Genomic DNA, 27,599 nt, shown 5'->3' with positions numbered 1-27,599 from the left:
GCACCTGGGTGGCTCAGTCGTTGAGCATCTGCCTTCGACTCGGGTTGTGATCTCAGGGTCCTGGGATCGAGCCCCACGTCGGGCTCTCTGCTCCGCGGGAAGCCTGCTTTTCCTTCTCCCACTCCCCCTGCTTGTGTTCCCTCTCTCGCTGTGTCTCTCTCTGTCAAATAAATAAATAAAAATCTTAAAAATAAATAAATAAAATAAAGATTTTATTTTTAAGTAATCTCTGAACCAAGCACCCCTAATTTTTTTTTTTAAGATTTTATTTATTTAGGGGCACTTGAGTGGCTCAGATAGTTAAGTATCTGCCTTTGGCTCAGGTCATGATCTCAGGGTCCTGGGCTTGAGCCCCATGTCAGGCTCCTTGCTCAGTGGGGAGTCTGCTTCTCCCTCTCCCTCTGCCCCTCACTCATGCTTGCTCTCTCTCTCTCAAATAAATAAATAAAATCTTAAAAAAAAAGATTGTATTTATTTGAGAAAGAGAGATTCAGTCTGGGTGGGGCCGGGGGGAAGGAGCAGAGAGAGGGTGGGGGACAAGCAGATTCTGCACTGAGTGCAGAGCCTGATGAGGGCTCGATCCCATGACCCAGAGATCATGACCTGAGCCAAAATCAAGAGTCGGATGCCTGACCAACTGAGCCACCCAGGTGCCCCCAGGCACCCCTAATTTTTAGTTTTTACATTGTTCTTGGGTGTCTGGGTGGTTCAGTTGGTTAAGCATCTGCCTTCAGCTCAGGTCATGATCCCAGGGTCCTGGGATTGAGCCCCATGTTGGGCTCCCTGCTCACCTGGGAGTCTGTTCCTCCCTCTCCCTCTCCCTCCGCCACCCCCACTCATGTGCACGTTCTCTCCTGCTGTCTAAAATAAATAAATCTTTAAAAAAAATTGTTCTTATTAAAATGGAACCATACTATTCATACAAAATGCATTTTGCAACTTGCATTTTTTCAAATTGAGAGGCAGTTTAGCATGGTGGTTAAAAGCTTGGGCTCTGCAGCCAGTCTGCCTGGGTTTGAATCTGGCTCCACCACTTGTGAGCTGTATGATTTTAGACAAGCTTTTTAACCTTTGTGCATCTGTTACTCATCTGTAAAATGTGGATAATGACAGTACTGACCTCATAGAGTAACTTAAAGACTTGTAAGAATTAGATGAGTTAATATACAAGAAATGCTTTGAATATTGCCTAGCATATAGAAATGCTCTATAAGTGTTGACTTCATTATTGTTAGTTTTTACTTCATTATTATTTATTTTTTTTAAGATTTTATTTATTTGAGGGAGAGAGAATGAGAGAGAGAGAGCACAAGAAGGGGGAGGGTCAGAGGGAGAAGCAGACTCCTTGCTGAGCAGGGAGCCCCATGGGGGACTCGATCCTGGGACTCCAGGATTCATGGCCTGAGTCGCTTAACCAACTGAGCCACCCAGGTGCCCTCATTATTATTTAATTGTATAACTAAAACATCATTATAGAAAAAGTAGGAAAAAAACAATAAAGCAAAACTGTGAGTGAAGTTAAAAGTACTAGAAGGAGGAGCGCCTGGCTGGCTCAGTTGGTGGAGCATGTGACTGTTGATCTTGGGTTTGTGAGTTCCAGTCCCACATTGGGTGTAGAGATTACTTAAAATTACTTAAAAATAAAAGCTTAGGGGCATCTGCCTTCGGCTCAGGTCATGATCCCAGGGTCCTGGGATCGAGCCCCGCATCGGGCTCCCTGCTGCTTCTCCCTCTCCTACTCCCCCTGCTTGTGTTCCCTCTCTTGTTGTGTCTCTCTCTGTCAAATATATAAAAAAAATCCCTAAAAAAAAAAGAAAAAACTTAAAAAAAAGTACTAGAAATAATACTGAGAAACAGCTTCTCTATATCCTTCTAGAAGCTCTTTAATATAAATGTATACACAAATGCTTTATTTTTTTAAAGATTTTATTTATTTGTCAGAGAGAAAGCGCACAAGCAGGGGGAGCGGCAGGCAGAGCAGAGGGAGAAGCAGGCTTCCCGCCGAGCAAGGAGCCTGATGGGTGACTTGATCCCAGGGACCCCGGGATCATGACCTGAGCTGAAGGCGGACGTTTAACTGGCTGAGCCACCCAGGCATCCCATAAAATACACTTTTTTAACAAAAATAGCAGTATAGTGTATATAATATGTATAAATGTCTTTTTATTATATAAATGTTAAGTATACTTAAATAAGTAACTTAAATTATTAATAAGAAACAAATATATCTAAGTCATATTAATGTCTCCTGTTACTGCATTTTTGGATGAAAGGAATTCTGGATATTTGTGGTGTTTCTAGTTTTTTTGCTATTATGAACAACACTTAGATAAACAACTTAGTATATTGTTTTTACACTCTCGTGTAGTTATTTCCTTAGGCTAAGTTCCTGGAAGTAGGATTTCTAGATAAAGGGTATATATTTTGGGGGGATTTACTGTTTAGTTTTGTTTTTCTTATTGTTGTTCTTTTTTTAAAAAGATTTATTTATTTGAGAGAGAGAGCAAGAGAGCACAAGTAGGGGGAGGGACAGAGGGAGAAGGAGAAGCCGACTTGCTGCTGAGCACGGAGCCTGACATGGGGCTGGATCTCAGGACCCTGGGATCATGACATGAGCCGAAAGCAGACACTTAACTGACTGAGCCACCCAGGTGCCCCATTGTTATTCTTTGTAAGACATTTTTCTATTAGTGAAGTATAGTTGGTTATGTTTTCATATGTATAACATAGTGATTTGACAATTCTATAGGTTCTTTACTCAGTGCTCACCACGGTACACCATGCAACATTATTACAGTACTGTTGACAATATTCCCTAATCTGTACTTATATCCCCATAACTTATTTACTTTATAACTGGAAGTCTGTGACTTACTTTGTAACCAGAAGTTTGTACCTTTTAATCCCCTTTGCCTATTTTACCCATCCTCAATGCCCCCCCCCCCCCCCCCCGCCATTTACTGTTTCTTTTGTTGTGGTTCAGTTTGATCAGCTTTTTCTTGCAAGAGCACCTTTTTTCTTATGGGGCATCTGGGTGGCTCAGTTGGTTAAGCATCTGCCTTCGGCTCAGGTCATGATCCCAGGGTCCTGGGATGGAGCCCTGCATCGGGCTCCTTGCTCAGTGGGGAGTCAGCTTCTCCTTCTCCCTCTGCCCCTCCCTGTCAAATAAATAAATAAAATCTTAAAAAAAAAAAGAATATGACAGGTTATGTGTGTATGTCATGTATGACATAAGGCATGTATAGTGTATGATTCATTTAGTGAATGTTTTGGACATGTTTTAACCTTAATACTTTACTTTCATGATTTAGGATAGTTGTAGATATTTCTTTATTTGAGTATTAGATATACACACACACACACAAGAAATTTTTTTTTAAGTTTATTTATTTAAGTAATCTCTACATTCAGCATGGGGCTTGAACTCATGACCCCGAGATCAAGAGTTTCCCGCTCTTCCAACTGAGCCAGCCAGGCCCCCCAAGAAAATCTTTTACAAAGGTTCAAAGGGATAATTCAGGAAATTAAAATAGATCCTCCTATTCCTGTTCCTTAGTTACCCCTTCTCAACAGCAAGCACTGTTGGCAATTTCTTATGTATCCTTCTGGGGAGTTCCATGCATACATAAGCATATAATACATACATGTTGGTTTTTTCACTCATGGTGGCATACTTTACATATACTGTGTGTACCTTAGTTTTTTTCTCTTAACAGTGTATCTTGGCAGTCTTCTCATACCTGGTGCGTTAAAGGCAGCAATGCTTTTTTTTTCCCCCTTCTGATGAATGTTATAGCTATTGTAGAGATATCAAATTATAATTTGTTTATTTAACTGAGGTAGAAATTATGAAGTCAGCAGTTGAACAAATGAATTATGGATATTTGGGGATATTTTTGCTATCCTATAGAAGCCACCTCAGATAGCTCCTCTTCTTGGCTTTTTCTCTTCCCCGCCTCTTTCTCCCAACCCTATGTGTGGGTCTGGTCTATCATCCAGAGTGGCAGTAGCTATCATCCAGAATGGACGAACCAGTCTTAGGTTGCATTACTTGAAGTAGAGAGGAAAGGTGGTCATAGTTTCACTGTGTCCATATTGGTCAGTCTGCATGTGGAGCTGTGGGTACCCTGTTTTAGAGGGACAAGGGCATTCTAGAATGCTGTGAGAGAAATGAGTCTGGACTAGGTTGGTATTTCTCATCTGTGCTCTTGCTGCACCCTTGACCTTTCCCAGGAGTGTCTCAGCACAGGGTGACCGACTGTCGGGTGCTGTGGAGAATCCTTTCCTGCCCTGGGTGTTAAACCACACGGTCTCTTATAGTCCATTCTTACTCTAAAGGCAAACATAAAACATAAGGGTAAGAAACCAGGTCCATGGGAGACACTTCCAGGTATGATCAAATTCTGTCATCTTTTATTACTGTACCTCAAAAGTAAAAGCATTCCTGTATTTTTTATTCTAGAGTAATTTCTAAATTTAAAAAGTATATATTTTTTTCATAATGTGGAAGACTGTTTAAAGTTGAATTATGGGGCGCCTGGGTGGCTCAGTTGGTTAAGCGACTGCCTTCGGCTCAGGTCATTAATCCTGGAGCCCCGGGATTGAGTCCCGCATCAGGCTCCCTGCTCGGCAGGGAGTCTGCTTCTCCCTCTGACCCAACTCTCTCTCTCTCTCTCTCTCTCTCTCATTCTCTCAAATAAATAAATAAAATTAAAAAAAATAAAGTTAAATTATGACTTCTAAAAAAATGTGTACCTACTAAAGTTTTTGGTAACTAAAAGTAGAAAAAAACCATCCTATCCTACACCCAAATAAAACCACTTGTAACATTTTGGTCATTCTTTCTGGTCTCTTTATGTATGGATTATTTATAAATATATGATGTTCTTAAACAGCTCAGTATTCAATTTGCGTCCTTCTGTTTTCACCTTTTGTTATTCTACTGCGTATTCCTCATAAGCATCACTTAAAATAGATACATTATTCCATCAAATGTACTTACATTACCATAATCACTCAACTATATACTTTTCCTGGTCATGTAAATGAGTAAGGAATCATCTGATTTTTTTTTTCTTTTAAGGTTTACTGACATGATTTTTGAAAACCTGTCTGGACTGCTTTTAGCACCATTCTACCTCCCTGCTTCAGAGGTGTCCCTCTTCCTGTTTAACATCATTCCAGATCTCCTGCCTAGCACTGCCTCACTGACCAGATGCTCTCCTGTCTTTACCTCTCCCCCTTCACTAGCCCTTTCGTCTCTGTACATCAACATCCTGAGGCCTTTCTTATTGGAAGGAAACTACCCCCACACAACCCACTTCCTCAGCCTCCTGTCCTCCTCAGGGTAGTTCTCTTTCACTTAGGACCAGTGTGGTCTGAGTCCACTTCCATGCTCCACTACAGCCGCTCTTCAGGGCGCCTCCCAGCTGCAGGCAGCCACGCTCTGCCCTGGTATCCGGTCCCACATCCTGGCCATTTTTTTGTTTTTTTTATCAGACTTGACTGCAGCTTTTGACACTTCCCTCCCCTCCTCCAAGCACTCCACTTCCTTGACTCTTTTATTGTGGTAAAAACACGTAACATAACATTTGCCATCTTAACCATTTTTGAATGTACAGTTCAGAATGTTATGTTCACATGGTTGTGAAACATCTCCAGAACTTTTTTATCTTACAAAACTGAAACTCTGTACCCATTAAACAAAAAGTCCCCTTCCTCCAACTCCCTTGACTTTTATGAGCCTCTTCTGTCCAGGATTTTCTCTCATCTCATCAATCTTTCTCAGTCTTTTTTTTTTTTTAAGAAACTACCTGTTTATTTCTATGAGAAAGAGAGCACGCACAGGTGAGCAGGGGTGGGAGGGAAGTGGAGGGACAAGCAGACCCCCTGCTGAGTAGAGAACTGAAGCCAGTTTGATCCCAGGACCAGGAGATCACGACCTGAGCCAAAGTCAGGTGCTTAATCTGCCGAGCAACCCCGGCCCCTCTCAGTCTTTTTTGTTTTTTTGACAGGCTCTTTTTTTTTTTTCTTTCCTTTTAAATGTCATTGTTAAAGTATTCTCATGCACTCTTGGTGGTGTCTAAATTGAAAATGCCTTTCCAGAGGATAGTATAGAAGTATATTATCTAGAAAAATAAATAGTAGGCACACCATTAAACCCAGCAGTTCCTCCTCTAGGTATCTGTCCTAGGAGAGAGATTGGATTTTGTGTTCCAAAAAAAATCATGTTACCAGGATGTTAATTGCAACATGATTTGTTTCAGGGGGGAAAATGGCAACCAGGCAAACTAAAGTCCTGAGGCGAATGACAAATACACTGTAATCAAGGTTTAGACTGGTAGATTGGAAAATTTTTTTTAAGATTTATTTATTTATTTTTAGAGAGAGCATGAGTGAGAGGGGCAGAGGGAGAGGGAGAGAGAATCTCAAGCAGACTTTGTTGAGTGCAGAGCCTGACATGGGTCTCCATCCCAAGACCCTGAGATCAGGACCTGAGCCCAAGCTAAGAGTCAGACACTTAACCGACTGTGCCACCCAGGTGCCCCTGGAAAAAAAATTTTTTTTAAAGATTTTTATTTTTTGACAGCGAGAGAGGGAACACAAGCAGGGGGAGTGGGAGAGGGAGAAGCAGACTCCCCGCTGAACAGGGAGCCCGATGTGGGGCTCGATCCTAGGACCCTGGGATCATGACCTGAGCCAAAGACAGACGCTTAATGACTAAGCCACCCAGGTGCCCCTGGAAATTTTTTTTTTAAAGACATTTTTAAGTAATCTCTATATCCAACATGGAGCTTAAACTCAAAACCCTGAGATCAAGAGTCACATGCTCCACCGACTGAGCTAGCCAGGTGCCCCTGGAAATTTTTATCACTAGAATGTAGACTACATGAGAGCAGGGACCTTGTCTGTCTTGTCCATACATGAGTCTATGTACAGCAAAGAAGGTGAATTGGAAGAATGAGTGTATACCAAGCAATGGATGGGGGAGAGGAAAGTGGGAAGAAAGGCTAATAATCACATTCTCTGAGTCTTTTAAAATGAGAATATAGTCATATATTACTTGTGAAAAAAGGAAGGCTAGGAAATAAAGCAAAGGCTTTAAAGGCTCAGCTGGTTAAGCATCTGCCTTCGGCTCGGGTCATGATCCCAGGGTCCTGAGATCGAGCCCTACTTCGGGATCCTTGCTCAGTGGGCAGCCTGCTTCTTCCTTTCCCTCTGCCTCTCCCCCTGCTTGTGCTCTCTCTTTCTCAAATAAATAAATAAAATCTTTTAAAAAAATAAAAACAAAAAAGAAATAAAGCAAAGAATCAGTGCTGTCCAGGGTTCTGTATTCTTCAGACCCACCCTCATTTTTTCTTTTTAAAGATTTTACTTACTTATTTGAGAGAGAGAGAGAACACAAGTAGGAGAGAGGGAGAGGGAGAAGCAGACTCCCCCCTGAGCAGGGAGCCCGATGTGGGACTCGATCTCAGGACCCTGGGATCATGACCTGAGCCAAAGGCAGGCACTCAACCCACTGAGCCACCCAGGCACCCCCCACCCCCACTCATTTTCTCTTTCTATTCTTTTTTCTTTTTAAGATTTTATTTTATTTGCGAGAGAGAGAATGAGAGACAGCATGAGAGGGGGGAGGGTCAGAGGGAGAAGCAGACTCCCCGCTGAGCAGGGAGCCCGATGTGGGACTCAATCCCAGGACTCCAGGATCATGACCTGAGCCGAAGGCAGTTGCCTAACCAACTGAGCCACCCAGGCACCCTTATTTTTTTTTTTTTTTTAAAGATTTTTATTTATTTGACAGAGACAGCGAGAGAGGGAACACAAGCAGGGGGAGTGGGAGAGGGAGAAGCAGGCTTCCTGCTGAGCAGGGAGCCCGATGCAGGGCTCGATCCCAGGACCCTGGGACCATGACCTGAGCTGAAGACAGACACTTAACGACTGAGCCACCCAGGCGCCCCTAGATTGTTTCTCCTAAATGCCTTGATTTGAAATGCCTTTATACTTTTTTGATCTCAATTTTTACAATAACGTCCTGAAAAGGTCTCACTTTCTCTAATCTTCCCTATCCCCTACTTTTTCTAGACAGCTGCCAGAATTATCTGACTAAAACAGAAAACTGATCATGTCAATTTCTTTATCATGTCAATTTCTTAATCCTTTAGGATTCAAAGAATCTCCTCACAAGATTCTTATTAATTACAAAGGAATAAAATAGTAACTCTATAGTAGAGAAAGCTCGCCAGCAGCACTTAACCAAAGGATCAGAGTCAGTGTCACCAGGAAAGGTGCAAATCAACATGTGCTCCTAATGTGATATATTAAGAATACTGTATTACTTCCATGGCATTTTTGCCCATGTTGAAACCTGAATTTATTTATTTATTTATTTATTTATTTTTAAAGATTTTATTTATTTATTTGAGAGAGAGCACATGAAGGGGGAGGGTCAGAGGGAGAAGCAGACTCCCTGCTCAGCAGGGAGCCCAATGTGGGACTTGATCCTGGGACCCCAGGATCATGACCTGAGCCGAAGGCAGTTGCTTAACCAACTGAGCTACCCAGGTACCCTGAAACCTGAATTTAATCAGGAGGAAACATCAGGCAAACCCACACTGAGAGACCTTCTCATTATACTAGCCTGTATTCTTAAAAAATACCAAGGTGGGGCGCCTGGGTGGCTTACTCGGTTGAGCCTCCGCTTTTGGCTAAGGTTATGATCCCAGGGTCCTGGGATCCAGCCCTGTGTTGGGCTCAGTGGGGAGCCTGCTTCTCCCTCTGCTTGTGCTCTCTCTCTCTTTCTGTCAAATAGATAAATCTTTAAAACAATAAAGAAAAAAGAAAAATCAAGGTCATGAAAGTCCCAAAAGCATTAGTAATTTTTTCAGATTAAAAGAGTTTAAAGGGGCACCTGGGTGGCTCAGTCGGTTGAGTGTCCGATTCTTGATTTCAGCTCAGGTCATGATCCCAGGGTCAGGGTCATGAGATTGAGCCCTGCATGGGATTCCATGCTCAGCAGGGAGTCTGTTTGAGATTCTCTCCCTCTGCCCCTCTCCCCTGCTTGCACGCGCACGCTCTCTCAAATAAAAAAAAAATCTTTAAAAAAAAATAAAAGTTTAAAGAAGCTTGGCAATTCAACGCAGCACGTAGTCTTGAATGTTCTTTTGTTAAAGGAGATTATTGGGACAAGTGGCAAAATTGGAAGAGGGTTTGTAAATAATAGTATTATGTCAATGTTAATATCCTGATTTCTATAATTTTACTATCATGATATAAGAAGTTTTTTTTTAAGATTTTATTTATTTGACAGAGAGGGTGGGGGGAGAGAGCGAGCACAAGCAGGGGGAGCAGCAGAGGGAGAAGCAGGCTCCCCACTAAGCAAGGAGCCCGATGTGGGCTTGATCCCAGGACTCTGGGATCACCAGAGCCGAAGGCAGATGCTTAACTGAGCTACTCAGGCACCCCAGATAATACTCTTTTTAGGAAGTACGCAGTAAAGTTATTTAGGGATAAAGGCATCCAGTATATAATTTATTCTTAAGCAGTTCAGAAAATTTTTATCTATTCATGTATATAGAGAGGGATTATAAAAAAATGTGGTAAAATGTTAACATTTAGGGAATCTAGATGAAGGGCATATGGGATCTTTTTACTATTTGTGGAACTTTTCTGAAAGTCTGAAATTGTCAAAATAAAAGATTTTTTTTTTTTTAAGATTTTGTTTATTTATTTGAGAGAGTGAAAGAGCACAAGCGGCAGGGAGGGGCAGAGGGAGAGGGAGAAGCCGACTCCCCACTGAGCAGGGAGCCGGATGCGGGGCTCAATTCCAGCACCCTGGGATTATGACCTGAGCCGAAGGCAGATGCTTAGCAACTGAGCCACACAGATGCCCAAAAGAAAAGATTAAAAGGTATAAATGTATGTCAACAAAGGAAATCCTTCAGGTCCTCCCCTAGCTTTCAGGTTAATTCCAAGTCTAGTGAAGTGTCCCAGGGCCTTCAGTGCTTGGCTCCTGCCCGCCTCTCTGTGCATCTTCCAGCATATCTCTGCACAAACCCTTAGCTGACTTCTTGCTTCTTGCTTCATGCTATTTTATCTACCCTAGAAGACCCATGCCCTGCTCCATTATGCTAACTCCTCATTTTTTATTTTTATTTATTTTTTTTTAAGATTTTATTTATTTGAGAGAGAGAGAGAATGAGAGATAGAGAGCACGAGAGGGAAGAGGTTCAGAGGGAGAGGCAGACTCCCCGCCGAGCAGGGAGCCCGATGCGGGACTCGATCCTGGGACTCCAGGATCATGACCTGAGCCGAAGGCAGTCGCTCAACTGACTGAGCCACCCAGGCGCCCAAACTCCTCATTTTTTAAAACAGTGGTTCTCAACCAGGGGTGATTTTTGTCCCCCAGAGGATATATGTCAATGTCTGGAGACATTTTGGGTGTCAAAACTGGAGGACTACTACCAACTTCTAGTTGGGGGGAGGCCAGGGATGCTGCTAAACATTCTTCAGTGCACAGGCCGGCCCCCTACAACAAGGAACTTTCTAGCCCAAATGACTATAGTGCTGTAGCTGTGAACCCTTGTTTTAAACATACTGTGAGAGCCATTTCTGAGAAGTCTTTCTGACCATCATCCCCAGTCTGATTTAGATCTCTCTCTTTTTTGTTTTAAGATTTTATTTATTTAGGGTGCCTGGGTGGCTCAGTCATTAAGCGTCTGCCTTCAGCTCAGGTCATGATCCCAGAATCCTGGGATCGAGTCCCGCATCAGGCTCTCTGCTCAGCGGGAAGCCTGCTTCTCCCTCTCCCACTCCCCCTGCTTGTGTTCCTGCTCTCACTGTCTCTCTCTGTCAAATAAATAAAATCTTAAAAAAAAAAAAGATGGAAAAAAAAAGATTTTATTTATTTATTTTGAGAGAGAGAGAGAGAGACAGCACAAGAGGGGGGCGGGTCAGAGGGAGAAGCAGGCACCCTGCCGAGCAGGGAGCCCAATGCAGGAGTTGATCCTGGGACTCCAGGATCATGACCTGAGCCAATCGCCTAACCAACTGAGCCACCCAGGCGCCCCCCTGCCCCCCCGCCGGCTCCTTTTTTAAATTCAAATTCAAGTTAGTTAACATATAGTGTAGTATTGGTTTCAGGAGTAGAATTTAGTGATTCATCACTTACATATAACACCCAGTGCTCATCACATCAAGTGCCCTCCTTAATACCCATCACCCAGTTAGCCCATCCTCCTACCTGCCTTCCCTCCAGCAACCTTCAGTTTGTTTTCTATAGTTAAGAGTTACTTATGGTTTGCCTCCGCCTCTGTTTTTATCTTACTTTCTTTTTCCTTCCCTTCCCCTATGTTCATCTGTTTGGTTTCTTAAAGTCCACATGTGAGTGAAATCATATGATAATTGTCTTTCTCTGATTGACTTATTTTGCTTAGCATAATACACTCTGCTTCCATCCACATCATTGCAAATGGCAAGATTTCATTCTTTTTGATGGTAGAACTCCCTCTTCTGTGTTCCTCTATTACCTTGTGCTTTTCTCCTCATCATTTAATCTCATCGGGACTAGGTTTTATTAGGCCTATTTTTTTAAAAAATTTTATTTATTTATTTGAGAGAGAGAGAGAGAGAAACAGCATGAGAGGGGAGAAGGTCAGAGGGAGAAGCAGGCTCCCTGCCGAGCCGGGAGACCGACGTGGGACTCGATCCCAGGACTCCGGGACCATGACCTGAGCCGAAGGCAGTCGCCTAACCAACTGAGCCACCCAGGCACCCTTATTAGGCTTATTGATGTGTAGCTAGTACTCAGTAAATGTCTAGTAAATGAATACTATGTAGATTGTTTTACAGTATGGTTTTTTGGCTAAACTTTTAAAAACGAGGTTTTAGGATTAAAGGAAAACATTGCTCTTAATTTATCCTTCCCTGCCCGACTTCTGATATTAATATGCTATTTCTTTACTATTGTAGAAGCCAGGATTCTTTTGGTTGTAAAGTAGAGAAACCCAGCTCAAAGTAGGGTAAGCTAAAAGAGGATACTAAGGTGTTTCGCAGAAACTACAGACAGGAAGGCTTTGGGAACAAACCAGGCGCTTGAAGCCTCAGGACTCTTTCCAGCTCTTATCTAAGCCTTTCTCACTGTGTCTGTTCCAAGCTTTTCTTTCCATCTGTAGATTTTTGTCTTCCTCAGTCCACATGACAGCCAGAGAAATACCAAGTTAACTTTCTTGGTGTTCAGCTCAAATAAATTCTTAGGGATAGGATCCATTGGCCCCACTTGGGTAGGATAACCCTTTGCCCAATCAGTTGTAGCTTACGGTGAGGTCTAAGTACAAGCGAGGCAACTCCCACTGGAGCCATGTGGATGAGAGAGAAAGGAGCATGAACCCTGTAGTGTGGCTGCTGGGTGACTAGTGTCATGGGGTGGGCTGCAGCTCTCTCTAATTGAGGTATACACGGGGCGCCTGGGTGGCTCAAATGGCTAAGGGTCTGCCTTCAGCTCGGGTCTGGGATCAAGCCCCATGTTGGGCTCCCAGCTCAGCGGGGCGTCTGCTTCTCCCTCTCCCTCTCCCTCTGCCTCTCCCCCTGCTTGTGCTCTGTCTCTCTCTCACAAATGAATAAATAAAAATCTTTTTAAAAAATAATAATTGCAGTACACAGAACGAAGACACTGTGGGCTGCTCTTGTTCTCTGACCACCATCCTCGTTCAGTTCAGTGAGGTGTAACAAGGAGAATCACAGGAACCTCAGTTCTGGGTTTTACATTGTATTGTGTTATGTCTTCAATATCACGGTTCATGTACTCACCCTAATCCATCACTGTTTATGGATTCAAGAGAATTACATCCTTTGCTTCCATTTTTTTTTCCTATTATGTTGGTCTTGGAACAGATCAGATGTCTGAGGGGAGACACATATGTGGTAGGTAACCCCCCCACCCCATTTTATAGGCGACAGTCTGGCCAAGGTGGTTTACAGTGACAATTTCAGAGGGATTGTTTATAAGCTTTAAGTAATCTCCACACTCATTGTGGGGCTCGAGCTCACAACCCCAAAATCAACAGTCGCATGCTCTACCGACTGAGCCAGCCAGGCACTCCAGGATTTTTCTCATTTGAAAGAGACAAAAACCCAGCTCAAACTAGCCTACACGTAATAGAGAATTTGTTGGCTCATGTAACTGATGTTCAAAAGGTGATTGTGGCTTTAGGCATGGCTGAATCCAGGACCTCAGATGATCTCATCTGAATTGTCTCTCAGCTCTGCTTTCTTCATTATTTCCTTCATTCTATTAGCAGGCTCTCCTCAATGGCAGAAATGATCTCAATACCTCATCCTACCAGCTGTGCAACCCCAAGGGAAAGAGCCACTCTTGGGAGCTCCATAGAAGTGCCAGGCATCACTCTCACTGTCCTGGGTTGGGTCACATATCCACAGGAAGCAGGCTATGGTTCCTAAAGGAAAACTGGTGCTATTTACAGAAAATGGGATATTAGATAGGTGAAGTAGGAGATGTCCACTATGCCCTCACTGCTGGAAGCTTCTACTGAAAGCATTTGAACACACCAAACGTGTTATTGATTTGTAAGGAACTGTGCTTGGTGCTACATTGGATGCAGAACCTAAGTTTCTGGTCTTAAGGAATTTTTATTTTTATTTGTTTGTTTTTAAGTTTTAATTTATTTATTCATTTTAAGTTATCTCTACACCCAGCGTGGGGCTCAGACTCATGACCCTGAGATCAAAAGTGGCATGCTCTACTGACTGAGCCAGCCAGGCGCCCCTGCTCTTAAGGAATTTTTAATCAAGTAATAGAAATTACACATATATATAAATAATGATTACTATCATGTGTTGAGTGCCTACTGTGGGACAGTAGGCACTTTGTTAAATGTGTTTTGTTTTGTTTTTTTAAGATTTATTTATATATTGGGCGCCTGGGTGGCTCAGTTGGTTAAGCGACTGCCTTCGGCTCAGGTCATGATCCTGGAGTCCCGGGATCGAGTCCCACATCAGGCTCCCTGCTCGGCAGGGAGTCTGCTTCTCCCTCTGACCCTCTGCCCTCTTGTGCTCTCTATCTCTCTCATTCTCTCTCTCTCAAATAAATAAATAAATAAATCTTTAAAAAAAAAGATTTATTTATATATTTTAGAGAGAACACGTACTGGGGGTGGGGGCAAAGGGAGAGAGAGAAGGAGAAGACTTCCTGCTGAGCTTGGAGCCCAACACAGTGCTTGATCTCATGACCCCAAGACCACGACCTGAGCTGAAATCGAGTTGGACCCTCAACTGACTGAGCCCCCTAGGCACCCCTAAATGTTTTATATACATAATCTCTTTGTGGATAACTCTGAAAGTCACTTCTATTTTTATTTATACCCATTTTATCTATTTAAGTAAAAATAAACAGGCTTAGGAAGTTTATGTAGCCTGCCCAAGGTCACATAACTAGTGAAGAGTAGCTGATGAATCCAATCGGTTTTGACTCAATCCAGTGCTGTACTTTAGCTTGCACTGACCTAGCAAGGTCTTTCTGCATTCCATTCTTTCTACCCTTTTAAGTCGGACACCGTGATTCTAAATTCCTGAGAACTATCTGACTTAGCTCATCTTTTCTAGGACATCACAGTTGATGGCTGGTCTCTTGCGTGGCCTCCCTCATATTAGGTGCCCATCCTCGATCCAGTTAGCCCACCAGTTGGACATCCACAGGAGGGTTTCAGTCACTGTTCAGCGACTTCTTTGGGTTTGACCCTTAGAAAGTCCGAAGAGGAGGCATGGCAGCCTCACTGCTCTTTGAGTCCTTGCTCCTCTGAACCTCCCTTCTTTATCCCCATCACTACCACCCAAGTTCAGACTATCACTATCTCTCTCCTGCCTACACGTTCTTCCTGTCTCCAGTCTCACCCCTGTTGACAGAGTGAAGAATACTTTTATTGCATCGTTCCTTTGAAGTCTTTCAGTGGTTTCCCATAGCCTTCAGGGTAAAGCCCAAACTCCTTACATAAGATTTCTCATGGCCTGACCCTTGCTTGCCTCTCTAGCCTTGTATCTAGACACTCCCTCCTTTGGATCCTTCAGATCAGCCTTTTTCTGAACCACTCAGAGTTCCGTGAACCTATCATATGTCCTCTTACTTCTGGGCTTTTGAATGTGTGGTTTCAGGTGCCTAAAGCCCTAAAGATAATGCCCCACCCTGCCCCCCACCCCCAACACCCAGCTACTCTTGCTTGTCCTGTTGATGGCACCTACTCCTGTAAAACTTGTCAAAATCACCCTCTCCTCTCAGCCTGGGTTAGGTATCCACATCTTTTGCCCTCCTAATGCCCTGTCAAGGCATTTATCATTTCATATTTTATTTTATTTTTTAAAGATCTTATTTATTTATTTGAGATAGAGCGACAGCGAGTGAGAGAGCACAAGCAGGGGGAGTAGCAGAGGAAGAGGGAGAAGCAGGCTCTCCACTGAGCAGGGAGTCCGACATGGGGCTCGATCACAGGACCCTGATATCATGACCTGAGCTGAACGCAGGTGCTTAACTGACTGAGCCACCCAGGCACCCCCATTTCATACTTTATTTTATTTTTATTTTTTTATTTTTTAAGGATTTTATTTATTTATTTATTTGACAGAGAGAGGGAACACAAGCAGGGGGAGCAGCAGAGGCCGAGGGAGAAGCAGTCTTCCCGCTGAGCAGGGAGCCCGATGCAGGGCTCGATCCCAGGACCCCGGGATCATGACCTGAGCTGAAGGCAGGACGCTTAATGACTGAGCCACCCAGGCGCCCCCCCCCCATTTCATATTTTAGATGTATGCTTATGTAGTATCTTCTCCTGTTAGAATTAAGTTTCTTGAGTCAGATCCCCCCCCCCAAATGACTGGCACGTAGTAGGCGCTAAATAAATACTTTTTGAACAAATGAGTGGATCTTGGCAGTGAGTTCAGATTGGCACGTATTTGTGGCTTCTTTTGAACTGGGTTTTTTTTTTCCTCTTGCTCCTTCCAGGACCTGGGTTTCAGTGATGAGACATGGGGTATGATGTAACCCGTTTCCAGGGGGATGTTGACGAAGACCTTATCTGTCCTATTTGCAGTGGAGTCTTGGAGGAGCCAGTCCAGGTGAGTTGGTCTGATGGCAGTTTTGGTGGGAGCCATAGACGACAGTGGAGCTAATAGAAAATATAAGGCACTGTGTTCTGGCTCCCCTTCCCCCACACATGTACACAGATGAGAGGTTTGGTGCAGAGAAGCAGTGGTGGCTGCAAAAGGAATAGGGCCTTCCAGAGTCTGTCTAGAGGTGGATGCCACAGAAGTCCTGTGCTTCAGTTTTTCTTCTGATGTTGCGCTGAGATTTTTCTGCTGTAAAATGGTCACCTTTTTTCTGTCTTTGGACAGTAGTTCAGGAACTTCCTTTCCTCTGCAGGGGCTCTGACTAGGTTCCATATTCCTAGCTACGATTGAACTTTTAGACTTTCCTGATAAGTTCTCTCTCTGTGATGATGTAATGTTTCACTTAATCAGCCGGTCTGCCTGCAGGCCTTTTCAGCCTGCTTACCAACTAACAAACAAGGAGTGGGGACTCTGTGTATTGTCCCCCTTTCTTCCTGGGATTTATTAGAAAAACCAGTTTTTGATGCAGCCTTGTACTCTGCATTTTGACATGAAAGCTGCCACCTTCAATAGGTCATTTCCCTACAGGCCTTGCCAGACCAGTCAGTTGTTATCTTCCTGGGGCGAGTATGAGGAGAAACTCGTGATTAACAGGGAAGTGTAAGGAGTGAGATGAATTCTTAGCAGCAGTATTCATGGACATCATCCTGTGTGGTTCTTACTGCTCGCCTTCTGTAAATACCAGTTAATCCTCTGCCACTCCTGGCTAGCTAGACCTAATCCCATTTTCCAAACCAGGACACTAGTCAGTAAGGTCTCATGGCCCTTCCCCTACTCACTGCTTATACAACTCCCAGGGGCTCCTCTTGATCCTTTGAGTTTATTCTTACTCCAGTTTTCACCCATCCAAAGGAGCGCAGATGCCTGAGCTGACTGAATCAGACTGCATTCCAGCAGCAGCTAGCCCTGGACCTAACCCCTATCCAGGCCTTTGCAGCCACCTGCCATTAGAAGCAGATGGGCTGGGTGTGGAGCAAGCTCTCCTGGTGGTGTCAAGAGGTCATGGGCTGTGTCAGTTCCTTCCCTCCCCTGGCACTGTCATTTGAGGTGAGTCACGTGTGGAGAAGTCAATGTGGGTTCGTGACAGTCCAAGTCAGGAGCCACCCCCCACCTCTGCCTTCTGAAGAACAGGTCAGGCAGACCTCAGGATGCCAGGTTACCAGACACATACCCAAGGGTAGAAGGCACCTGTTAGGAATGCTGATTTCCCTACATCTTTTTTTTTTTTTTTTTTTTTAAGTAATCTCTACCCCCGATATGGGGCTCAAACTCACGACCCTGAGATAGAGTTGCACACTCCTCCGACTGAGCCAGCCAGGCGCCCCCCTACATATTTATTTAAGTTTTGAATAGGCAATAAATTCATGTGGTTCAGAAATCAAAACAGTATAAAAAGGCATACAGTGAGAACTCTTACTCCATCCTTGTCCCAGCCCATGTAACCCACCCCCCTCCCCGATAGTTAACTCTTTGTAGTAGTTTATTTGTCCAACTTTTCTTACACAGAACGTAGCACATTCTGCATATTTTTGCAGGGGTGGCAGGATTGGATGGGATGGTCATGAGAGAGGTGACAGTTGGAACGAGATCTGAGTAATATGGGGATGTTCTGCTGAAATTGAGTGGAAGAGCGTTTCAGTCAAAGAGAAGCCTCAAAAGTAAAGCTCCTGAGGCAGGAGTGAGCTGGATGTAAACAAAGAACAGAAAGGAGGCCAGACTAGCCTGAACACAGTGCTGGGAGCGTGGTGTGAGGTGAGAAGAGGTCGGAGGCACAGGGCCAGATCCAGCAGAATTTTATAGGTCCTGAGTAGGAGTTTGGATTTATTTTAAGTACGGTGGGAAGCCATTGTAAAGTTTGAGGCAGGGGAGTGATAAGATTTAGTTTTCATTTTGAAATGATCACTCTGGCTGATGAAGGTAGACTGAATTTTAAAGGGGTGGGGTAGAAGTAGGGAGGCCAGCTGGAAGATGTACTTAATAATGTAGGTGAGAGATGATAGCTTGAACTGGGTTCGTGGCAGGACAGATGGGGAAAAGTGGACAAATTTAGGGGTTGGTTTTTTTTTTTTTTGAGATCTGTAAAGATTTTGAAAAGACTCAAATATGTCTTTGAGTGAAAAATAAAAAATCTACTGACAGTTGGATTAGTGACATTGAGAATGACTTTTTTTTTCTTTTAAAGATTTTATTTATTTATTTGACAGAGGGAGAGAGAGAGTGCACAAGGAAGGGCGGCAGGCAGAGGGAGAGGGAGAAGCAGGCTCCCCGCTGAGCGGAGAGCCCTACATGGGGCTCGATGCCTGGACCCTGGGATCATGACCTGAGCTGAAGGCAGACATTTAACCAACTGAGCCACCCAGGTGCCCTGAAAATGACTTCTTCCTTTATGAGGCCTTTCTGTGTTTCCAGTCTTTGGTATCTGTGAGCATCTCGAAGGCAGAACCTGTTTTTGTATCTTAAACACCTAGCAGAGTGTTTGGGACATGGCACGCCATTTATTCATCAACTACTAAGTGCATACTGTTTGTCCCATGCCAGAAGCCAGATGGTGTCTCCACCGAAGCCCAGGACTCCTCTCACTTTGAGGGATTCACTTCAGAGATTATCTGAGTTATCAGGGAAGGAAGCTGAAATAGGATCTTTATGAAACTGAAAAGAATGTGATTCTATGAGGAATTGGCTCTGTTTTGGAGGATAGACCTTGCCATTAGGATGCAGGCAATGCCTCAGGTCAACCCTCGTAAGATAGGAACTTGGGCCCCTACAGAGAGGACTCTCAACCTCTCACCAGGAGTTCCAGGCTTTTGTTTTGTTTTGCTTTGCTTTCCTACATTGCATTTTTGCCAGTAAATCTCTTCCCTGTGTCCTCTCTACTCATCCTTCAAGACCCGTATCAAATTCTGTCCTCTCCATAAATACCTGCCCTGACTGACCTAGCCTAGAAGGATCTCGTCCTCCTCTGGACTTTGGCATTTATTGTGTATGCAATCCAGTTGGCAATTAATCAGCTGTCTTATGTCATCTCTCCTATTGTCCTGGAATATTATTTATACCTCTTACTATTATGTAACTTTTTACTTGTTTGTCTTATGTCACAATCCATTTGGAATCCTGAGCACAGGAAATCCATCTGAAGCCTGTCCCTGCACCATGCCTCGCCCATGGCGCATCTGTACTTAGCTGTGACCCCAGGGACCTCTGGTCCTGGAAGCTGCTTGGAGGCTTGAGTGGCTTTGCGGAGTTACCGTATTCAGGCTCTTAGCTCCTGCTAATTCTCTTGTGACCCCTTTGCCCTGCTTTTCCTTCTAGGCACCTCATTGTGAGCATGCTTTCTGCAACGCCTGCATCACCCAGTGGTTCTCTCAGCAGCAGACGTGTCCGGTGGACCGTAGCGTTGTGACGGTCGCTCACCTGCGCCCAGTACCTCGGATCATGCGGAACATGTTGTCAAAGCTGCAGATCGCCTGCGACAACGCTGTGTTTGGCTGTAGTGCTGTTGTCCGGCTTGACAACCTCATGTCTCACCTCAGCGACTGCGAGCACAACCCCAAACGGCCTGTGACCTGTGAGCAGGGCTGCGGGTGAGATTGCTTCCCTTCCTCTGCCCCGCACAGATGAGGGCCTTCCAGTTTATGACCCGCCCCACATGCTGCCCACACTCCCCATCCCCACTCCCGCGTCTCTGGATCCCCTGCTCACCAGCTCAGGAGGTCTCCTCGGAATGTACGCAGGAGTGTCCTTGGCCTCCCTGGCTCCCCGCCCCGAGACTGCACTTCCATGATGCTTTTTGCTCTTGCTTTAATAAAAGAGAGGAGGCAACAATTCCCAGTCTGTGTGCTAATACTACAGACTGGTTTCCTTTATTCTTCCTTGTCAGCCCAGTACTCCTTTGTCTTTGTCAGATTGACTGCTCTGATTTCTAAGCTTCTCATATTTCCTCTTTCCCTGTTTTTTTTTTTTTTCTTTATTTGGGGTGTGAAGTATTTGATTAAATACTGCTCGCTAGGGCTGTGAATCTGGGGCTTCTCAGAAGGAATGAATGCACAGGCAGAATCTGTAGGAGGAAAGGAGACTCGTGTGGTAGATAAAACACTGTCTTAGGGAAGGAGGCCCAGAGAAAGGAGAGAGCAAAGGAGTACAGGGGGAAGTGGAGAGCTAGGGGGAAGGAAATGAAGGGAATAAATAAGAGGGCGGCCCGAATATTTGAAATCTGGGCTAGGAGAAAGCCCTCTCAGCGATTTTTCTGCCTTTGCCCACATGTCCCATTGAATGCTCCTGTTCTGGTTTTTTCCCACCCTGGGTGGCAGCCTGGAGATGCCCAAAGATGAGCTGCCAAACCACAACTGCATTAAGCACCTGCGCTCCGTGGTGCAGCAGCAGCAGACCCGCATTGCAGAGCTGGAGAAGACCTCCGCTGAGCACAAACACCAGCTGGCGGAGCAGGTAGGCCCCGGAGAACGTGGGAGAGAACCTGTCCCTAATGTGCAGATAAGGATGTAGAACAGATATGTAACTGCGTGTGACTACACGTGTGTGTGTTTGTATATGCTGTGTATGTATGCGGATAACTGAGGGCAAGGAGCACCAGTGTGAGCATGCAGGTGTGTGTGTGTGTGTGCACGCGTGTGCGTGCACACGCGCACACCTGGGTGAGTAGATACTCTGCCTGTGGCTTTGGTGGGGAATCACATTGGAGCTCTTCTCCCTTTCCTTCATTGCATCAATGTCATTCGTTCACCTAACATTTATTAACTGCCTCCTCTAAGGGGGTACTCTGCTAAGCACTAGGGATACAGCTGCGAATGAGATTGTCACATCCCCATCTTTGTGAAGCTTACAGGTCTGGGTGTTCCTCAGATGCCTCAGTTGCCCTCATTCTTAGACAAACTTTTGTCTTTGTTGTCTGCCCTAACCATCACCCGTGATTCTTCTTTGTGCCCACAGAAGCGAGATATCCAGCTGCTAAAGGCATACATGCGTGCAATCCGCAGTGTCAACCCCAACCTTCAGAACCTGGAGGAGACAATTGAATACAACGAGATCCTAGAGTGAGTGTCACTCGGGACGTGGAGTCACTTGCGCCACGTCCTGGCACCGAGCCCTTAGAGGAGGAGGAGCAGGGGAGTGGCAGAAGGAGGGTAATAAGAGGGCTGGGCTGGGGCCACCGTTTCCAGATGTTGGGATGGACAGGGACAGAGAAGAGAATAATTTTCAGCCCCACTATAGGATCTCTTATTCTTTGGGGTGGATGGAGGGGAAAGCTTACACAAGGACGCAGTTCATCCAGACTTAAGTGGTGCCCACACAGACAGAGCCCTGTATTAAAGGCTGTGGAGTGCTAGGAGGGCCACGAAGAAAGAGATATTGCCCCTGTCGTCAGGTAGTTTACAATCCAGAAGAGAATGCAAATCCAGGAGAGTGATCTAAAGTGCAGCATAAACAAGCATAAACAAGCAAAGTTGAAAATCCCTTTCAGTGCTGGAGTCCTGTACAATTCACAGACCAAATTCTAAGTGTGAATCAATATATGTCGTGCAAACAGTGCTGTGTGGGGCAGTGTAGAGGACCATTGCTCCATTCAATACACATTTGTTTGTTTGTTTTCTTTTTTTTTTTTAAGATTTTATTTATTTATTTATTTGACAGAGAGACAGCGAGTGAGGGAACACAAGCAGGGAGAGTGGGAGAGGGAGAAGCAGGCTTCCTGGCGAGCAGGGAGCCCGATGTGGGGCTTAATCCCAGGACCCTGGGATCATGACCTGAGCCGAAGTCAGACACTTAACGACTGAGCCACCCAGGTGCCCCCAATACACATTTATTGAGCACTTAGTACGTGCCAGGCACTGTATGTGCTAAGTATTGGGATTTTTTTTTTTTTTTTTTTGACAGAGACACAGCGAGAGAGGGAACACAAGCAGGGGGAGTGGAAGAGAGAGAAACAGGCTTCCCACGGAGCAGGGAGCCCGATATGGGGCTCGATCCCAGGACCCTGGGATCATGACCTGAGCTGAAGGCAGACACTTAATGACTGAGCCACCCAGGTGCCCCTAAGTATTGGGATTTTTAAGAAAAATGACAGAAACTCTTCACTTGTAGAGTTTAATCTGGTGAGTGAGTAACATGTAGTGACTCAGGGGACCAACTAGGGGAAGATTTGGAGTTTCTGAACCAGTGATGGAAAAAGGAAGATGGAAGATCAGGGTTGAGCCGAGCACAGAGCAGGTGGTCATTCCTATTAGGAGAAAAAGCCAGTGCAGAGAAGGGGGATGAGCCGGAATGACCGTCTCCCACCCCCTCCACACAGGTGGGTGAACTCCCTGCAGCCCGCAAGAGTGACCCGCTGGGGAGGGATGATCTCGACCCCAGATGCTGTACTCCAGGCTGTAATCAAGCGCTCCCTGGTGGAGAGTGGCTGTCCTGCCTCTATTGTCAACGAGCTGATTGAAAATGCCCACGAGCGGAGCTGGCCCCAGGGTCTGGCCACCCTAGAGACAAGACAGATGAACCGGCGCTACTATGAGAACTACGTGGCCAAGCGCATCCCTGGCAAGCAGGCTGTGGTCGTGATGGCCTGTGAGAACCAGCACATGGGCGATGACATGGTGCAGGAGCCAGGGCTTGTCATGATCTTTGCGCATGGCGTGGAAGAGATATAGGAGCTCTCGATGGGCTAGCAGGAAGAGATGGCGACCAGAAAACCCATCACTCCAGCAGCTGGCTCCCGAGTCCTCCCTACTATCCACAGAACCGTGGCCTACACGTGGGCCGCACGTTTCCCTACACTTCTGGCACTGAAGGGCCCAGGGCACTTTGCTCAGCCTTTCAGGTGGGAAACCCAGATTCCTTCCTTTTGCCTAATTTCTTCCCCTAAGATGTCTGTAAGTTTTCAGTCAGTTTGGGAAAAGTCCCCCACCTCTATATCTGTTCTCCTGCCTAGGGTCCCTGGTTCTAGATAGTTTTAGAAAGCACAAAGAACTCATTTTCTCTAGAGGATCAGGGCGGAGTGAGGACTATCTGATCGTTCCCCTCCTCCAAAACCAGGGAATCAGAGCAGGCAGGCCTTTTGACACTAAACAACATGCGAGGGCAGCTCTGGGGAGCAGACATCCTGAAGAAATGGTAAGGGTGGGATCAAAACCCTAGAAATAAGCAGTGAGGCCAGGAACTGATGGCCCTTAGGGGAAGACAGGACCTCTGTGCCAAGCAATACCCTGTCCAGCCCACCTCCCGGGTGCAGGTTCCTGCTGCTGCTGCAGGTGTGCAGGCTGGGATGCCGGAATTTTCCAGATGAGTTCTGCTTTCCGACGTTTTCTCATAGTTAGGGAATGACAGGGTTGGGGGTAGGGGATTAGTCTGTTGGGGTGGATGTGCTCAGCAAGAAGCAGCTCTCTGGCTTTTGCTGATAATCAGGTAGGCACTGCCTCTGGCATGGGCCGTAATAGTTCCATAGACCCCTCTCCAACCCTGTGATTGTAACTAGTTATTTTGATAACTTCCTTTGGCCATTGTTTGTATTTCCTTCCCCCCCACTTTTTTTTTTTTTAGAATGGCCTGGTTATGGCTACCCCACTTTTCCAGCCCAGCCACATTGTTGGCAATCTAATTTATTTACTTTTTTTTTTTTAAGAAAGGAAAAAGAAAAAAAAATTAACAAAGCTCAAAACTTTCTTTTTGATGTTCCTATTGTGGGGATTCTGGGTAGGGTGGGACAGGGATGGGGGATCTGTTTTATATTTTTCCTTTGCAGCACAACTGTTGGCTTTAATATAGGAAGGGCCAAGGGAGTCCTCGGCTGAACCTATGTCTGCCCCAACCCTCCATCACCCCATCTGAGATGAGGCGCTTCCTCTATTCCAGTGATGGATGCGACAGTCCAATATCCATGCCTGTGCCCTCTGGAGAACTTTGCTCCCAGCCCTTCCACGGGTCTTCTTGTAAAACTCTGTATTTATAGAGTATGAATTTTGAAGACATTTCCACCCCCCAACCCCCGGTTTCCTTGGAGAGCCAGACTTGGATTCTTAGCTTCACCAGGCAAGATGAGAGAGACATGATGTCTCTGTGTCTCTGAGTACAGGCTGTGTTCTGGTCTCACGCATGCCCTCTAAGGACTTCAGCTCCATTTTCGGCTACCCGGGCATTCCTTGATCTTTAGGGTGGCTGGTAGAATAAGAGAAGGGGAGGGATAGAGGGTGTGATTATTTCAATAGGCAGGTGTGAGTGGGGTTGAAGAGATACGGCCATATAACAGCTACTTCTCTCTTTGGAGTTTTATTCCAGGCCAGCTTGCTGTGCGTCTGGGGAGTTGGGTCATGGCTCCACTGGGAATGGGGTGGAAGGATACAACTTGAAGGGAGTAGGGAACAGTCCTATGTTCCAGCTCCAGGACATTGTGCTCAGGAATTTGAAAACGCTGCTATACTTAGTCTGGTTACTACATTTCTTCCACTCCCCTCTGCCCCTGCCTGCCTTACCAAGGCCTATACCCTCCTGTCGTCACCCTCAGACGGAGCCAGGAAGCTCAGTTAAGTCTTCCCTCCCCTTTGCACTAGTGTCTCTGCGGGTTGCTGGTTGTGTTACATGTGCTGTTCCATGGTGTTGACTGCACTAATAATAAACCTTTTACTCAACTCTCAGTTCTTAATCCAACATCACTCCCTTTCTTGTGAAGCTTTCTCCTCTGCTTTGGCCTTTCTCTCACCCTGATTCCCCTTATTTTGCTTTATAACCTACCCTTGTCTTAGAACTAACCTCTGTTTTAGCAAGATGTCTGTCTGGGAGTGTGCACCTCACTTTTTTGCCCTTTGTGCCCTCCTACCACCTTCCCTCCTGTCTCCTGGTCTGTAGCAGCCAACATGTTCTCGTCAGTGATCTGAACTGTGTTCTTTCCAGAGTTTGCCTTTGCCCCAAATTCCATGTCTTCCCTAAGTGCTCCTGGAGTTTTAGGGCCGTTTCTACAGAAGGTATGCATGCACCCTTCTCCCTTGTCCCACAAGCACCTTCATTTTGGAATCTGGGATTCCATTGCCCAGTGTGTCCTAACCAAGAAAGTAAACACGGGGAAGGGAGCGTGGGATGACTTTACTGCTCTGGTTGTCAAATCTCGATAAAGCCTTACCTAGGCATTTGCTGCCACCTGCTCTTCGGTCATGAGAAAAAGGAAATCTTTTCCCCCAGTAGTGTCTTTTTAAAATTTGTTGAGTGTTTATGATGCACTTAGTGTAAACCCATTAGCACTCTAGATACTCTAGTGGGGCTAAAAAGCAAAAGGGCATAAGGACATCCCTGGGCCCACTGAGTCTGTTACACTTGTGTGCACACAAGCTCTGATTCTAAGATACTGGTGAACACATGACACTGCAGAGCGGCAGAGGTAACAGGTATAGTATCTAGTATCTAGGGATACCAGGAGTGCTCTTTTTTTCCCTGAAGCTCCTTCAAAATTACTTTCAGAACCTGCTGCTTGTTCTTTTGAATGTCACAAATGGTGCCAAATCTTTCTTTTGGGGTAGATTTGGTTTTGGGGAACAATATTCATTGGCTGTATTCTGCAAGGAACTCAGGTGGGGATGGGTGTCGTGCAGCACGGCAGCACGTACTTTGAAAGAACTTACTCCGTAAGGGAGATAAATATATACTAGAATAAGACGTAATCAATATGGTAAGTAGATCTACAAGCAATACTTGAGCAGAGGGAAGATAAAGGCACTGACTCTGATGGGTACCAGGAAGGACTTGTTTCGGAGACATGGTATTTGTTCTGGATTAGAGTTGGCATCCTGCCGCCTGCTTTTGTAAAAATGTTTTACTGGAACACAGCCATGCCTGTTTGCTTATGTATTGTCTGTAGCTACTTTTAGATTACAGCAGCAGAGCGGAGTACTTCCACAGAACTATGACCCACAAAGCCTAAAATATTTGCTACTTGGCTCTGTTGAAAGTTCGCCAACCCATTCTAGACTTTTAAGGTCAGGAGAATGGGTGGGGGAAGCATGAAGGTTGGTTTCGATTCTTTACTTCAGTATTCTAATTTGAAGAATCAGAACATTTTTTTACATTGCTACCATAACAAATGCTTAAAATTAATCTATATTCACATTTGTCCAGTAGTCTCAAGAAAAGTAATTTCTTTATTTGAGAGAGAGAGCACACAAGCAGGGGGAGGGGCAGAGAGAGAAGGAGAAGCAGGCTCTCTGCTGAGTAGGGAGCCCGACATGGGGCTTGATCCCAGGACCCTGAGATCATGACCTGAGCCAAAGGCAGACCCTTAACCAAGTGAGCCACCCAGGTGCCCAAGAAAAGTACTTTTAGCGTTAATTTTTGTCCAGTCCTGGATCCAATCCAGGAAGCATGCATTACACTAGGTTATGTGTCTTAACTATCTTTTATACTTTTTAAAAAAAGATTTTATTTATTTGAGAAAGAGAGAGCAAGAGAGCACACAAGTGGGGAGGAGAGGGAGAAGCAGGCTCCCCATCGAGCAGAGAGCCTGATATGGGACTCGATCCCAGGACCCTGGGATCATGACCTGAGCCAAAGGCAGACACTTAACCAATTGAGTCACCCAGGTGCCCTACTTTTATACTTTTTAAAAAAAGATTTTATTTATTGAGAGAGAGTATGCGCAAGTTGGGGGGGAGGGGCAGAGGGAGGAGAATCCCAAGCAGACTGCGCTGAGCGTGGAGCCTGATGTGGGGCTCCATCTCAGGACCCTGAGATCATGACCTGAGCCGAAATCAATATTCCGATGCTTAACTGACTGAGCCACCCAGGCGCCCCATTTATACTCTTAATCTAGATTTCTGGAACAACTTTTTTTGTAACGGCGATCTGTTGAAGAGATTGGGCCAGTTGTCCTGGAGAGTGGTCTTTTGGATTTGATTGATTGCTTCTTCACAGTGCCCCTTAACTTCCTTTACCCCTATTTTTACTAAACAATTAGATCTAGAGTCTGAGAGATTCACGTTAAGCAGTTCTGGGGATAGAAGACATCACAGGAGAGATGTTCTTTATGTTGTGTAACATCAGGAGATAGGTCCAGTTGTCCCACCGTTAGCCTGGTTTCTTAATTTATACTTGGGATTGTTGAGAGGGTTTTTATTTTTATTTTTTATTTTTTTAAGATTTTATTTGAGAGAGAGAATGAGAGATAGAAAGCACGAGAGGGAAGAGGGTCAGAGGGAGAAGCAGACTCCCTGCTGAGCAGGGAGCCCAATGCGGGACTCGATCCTGGGACTCCGGGATCATGATCCGAGCTGAAGGCAGTCGCTTAACCAACTGAGCCACCCAGGCGCCCGAGAGCGTTTTTAAAAGCTGGCTGCGTGTCCTGGGAGAAGGGGACAGCCGGCAGTGTAGCTCAGCTCGGTTGCTGTCACACAAGAACCGGGGCCCCACATTGCCAAATCTTACTTTCCAAGAACCATCGGCCATCC

At 45.3% G+C, this 27,599-nt stretch overlaps 1 protein-coding gene across 2 annotated transcripts in view; it reads left to right on the top strand.

The window, feature by feature from the left end:
- RNF41 (ring finger protein 41) overlaps nt 1-23,830 on the top strand; it is a 32,270-nt gene extending 8,440 nt beyond the window's left edge. Inside the window, exons 1-6 of one of the 2 annotated variants that reach the window (XM_028110949.2) lie at nt 16,029-16,116; nt 17,020-17,214; nt 19,477-19,748; nt 20,475-20,610; nt 21,112-21,215; nt 22,472-23,830. In XM_028110949.2, coding sequence (XP_027966750.1) covers nt 17,125-17,214; nt 19,477-19,748; nt 20,475-20,610; nt 21,112-21,215; nt 22,472-22,823 — 954 coding nt within the window. In that variant the 5' untranslated portion in view covers nt 16,029-16,116; nt 17,020-17,124 and the 3' untranslated portion in view covers nt 22,824-23,830. Of the gene's footprint in view, nt 1-16,003; nt 16,117-17,019; nt 17,215-19,476; nt 19,749-20,474; nt 20,611-21,111; nt 21,216-22,471 lie in introns of those variants that run through there. The other variant, XM_028110948.2, reaches the window with a different exon arrangement.
- Nucleotides 23,831-27,599: the final 3,769 nt, after the last annotated feature.

The sequence above is a fragment of the Eumetopias jubatus genome, unplaced genomic scaffold, assembly GCF_037043125.1.
Source record: "Eumetopias jubatus isolate StellerSeaLion01/CBP00866 unplaced genomic scaffold, mEumJub1_p1.0 scaffold_8, whole genome shotgun sequence".
Classification (NCBI taxonomy): domain Eukaryota; kingdom Metazoa; phylum Chordata; class Mammalia; order Carnivora; family Otariidae; genus Eumetopias; species Eumetopias jubatus.
This window is presented reverse-complemented; position numbering and strand designations above follow the sequence as displayed.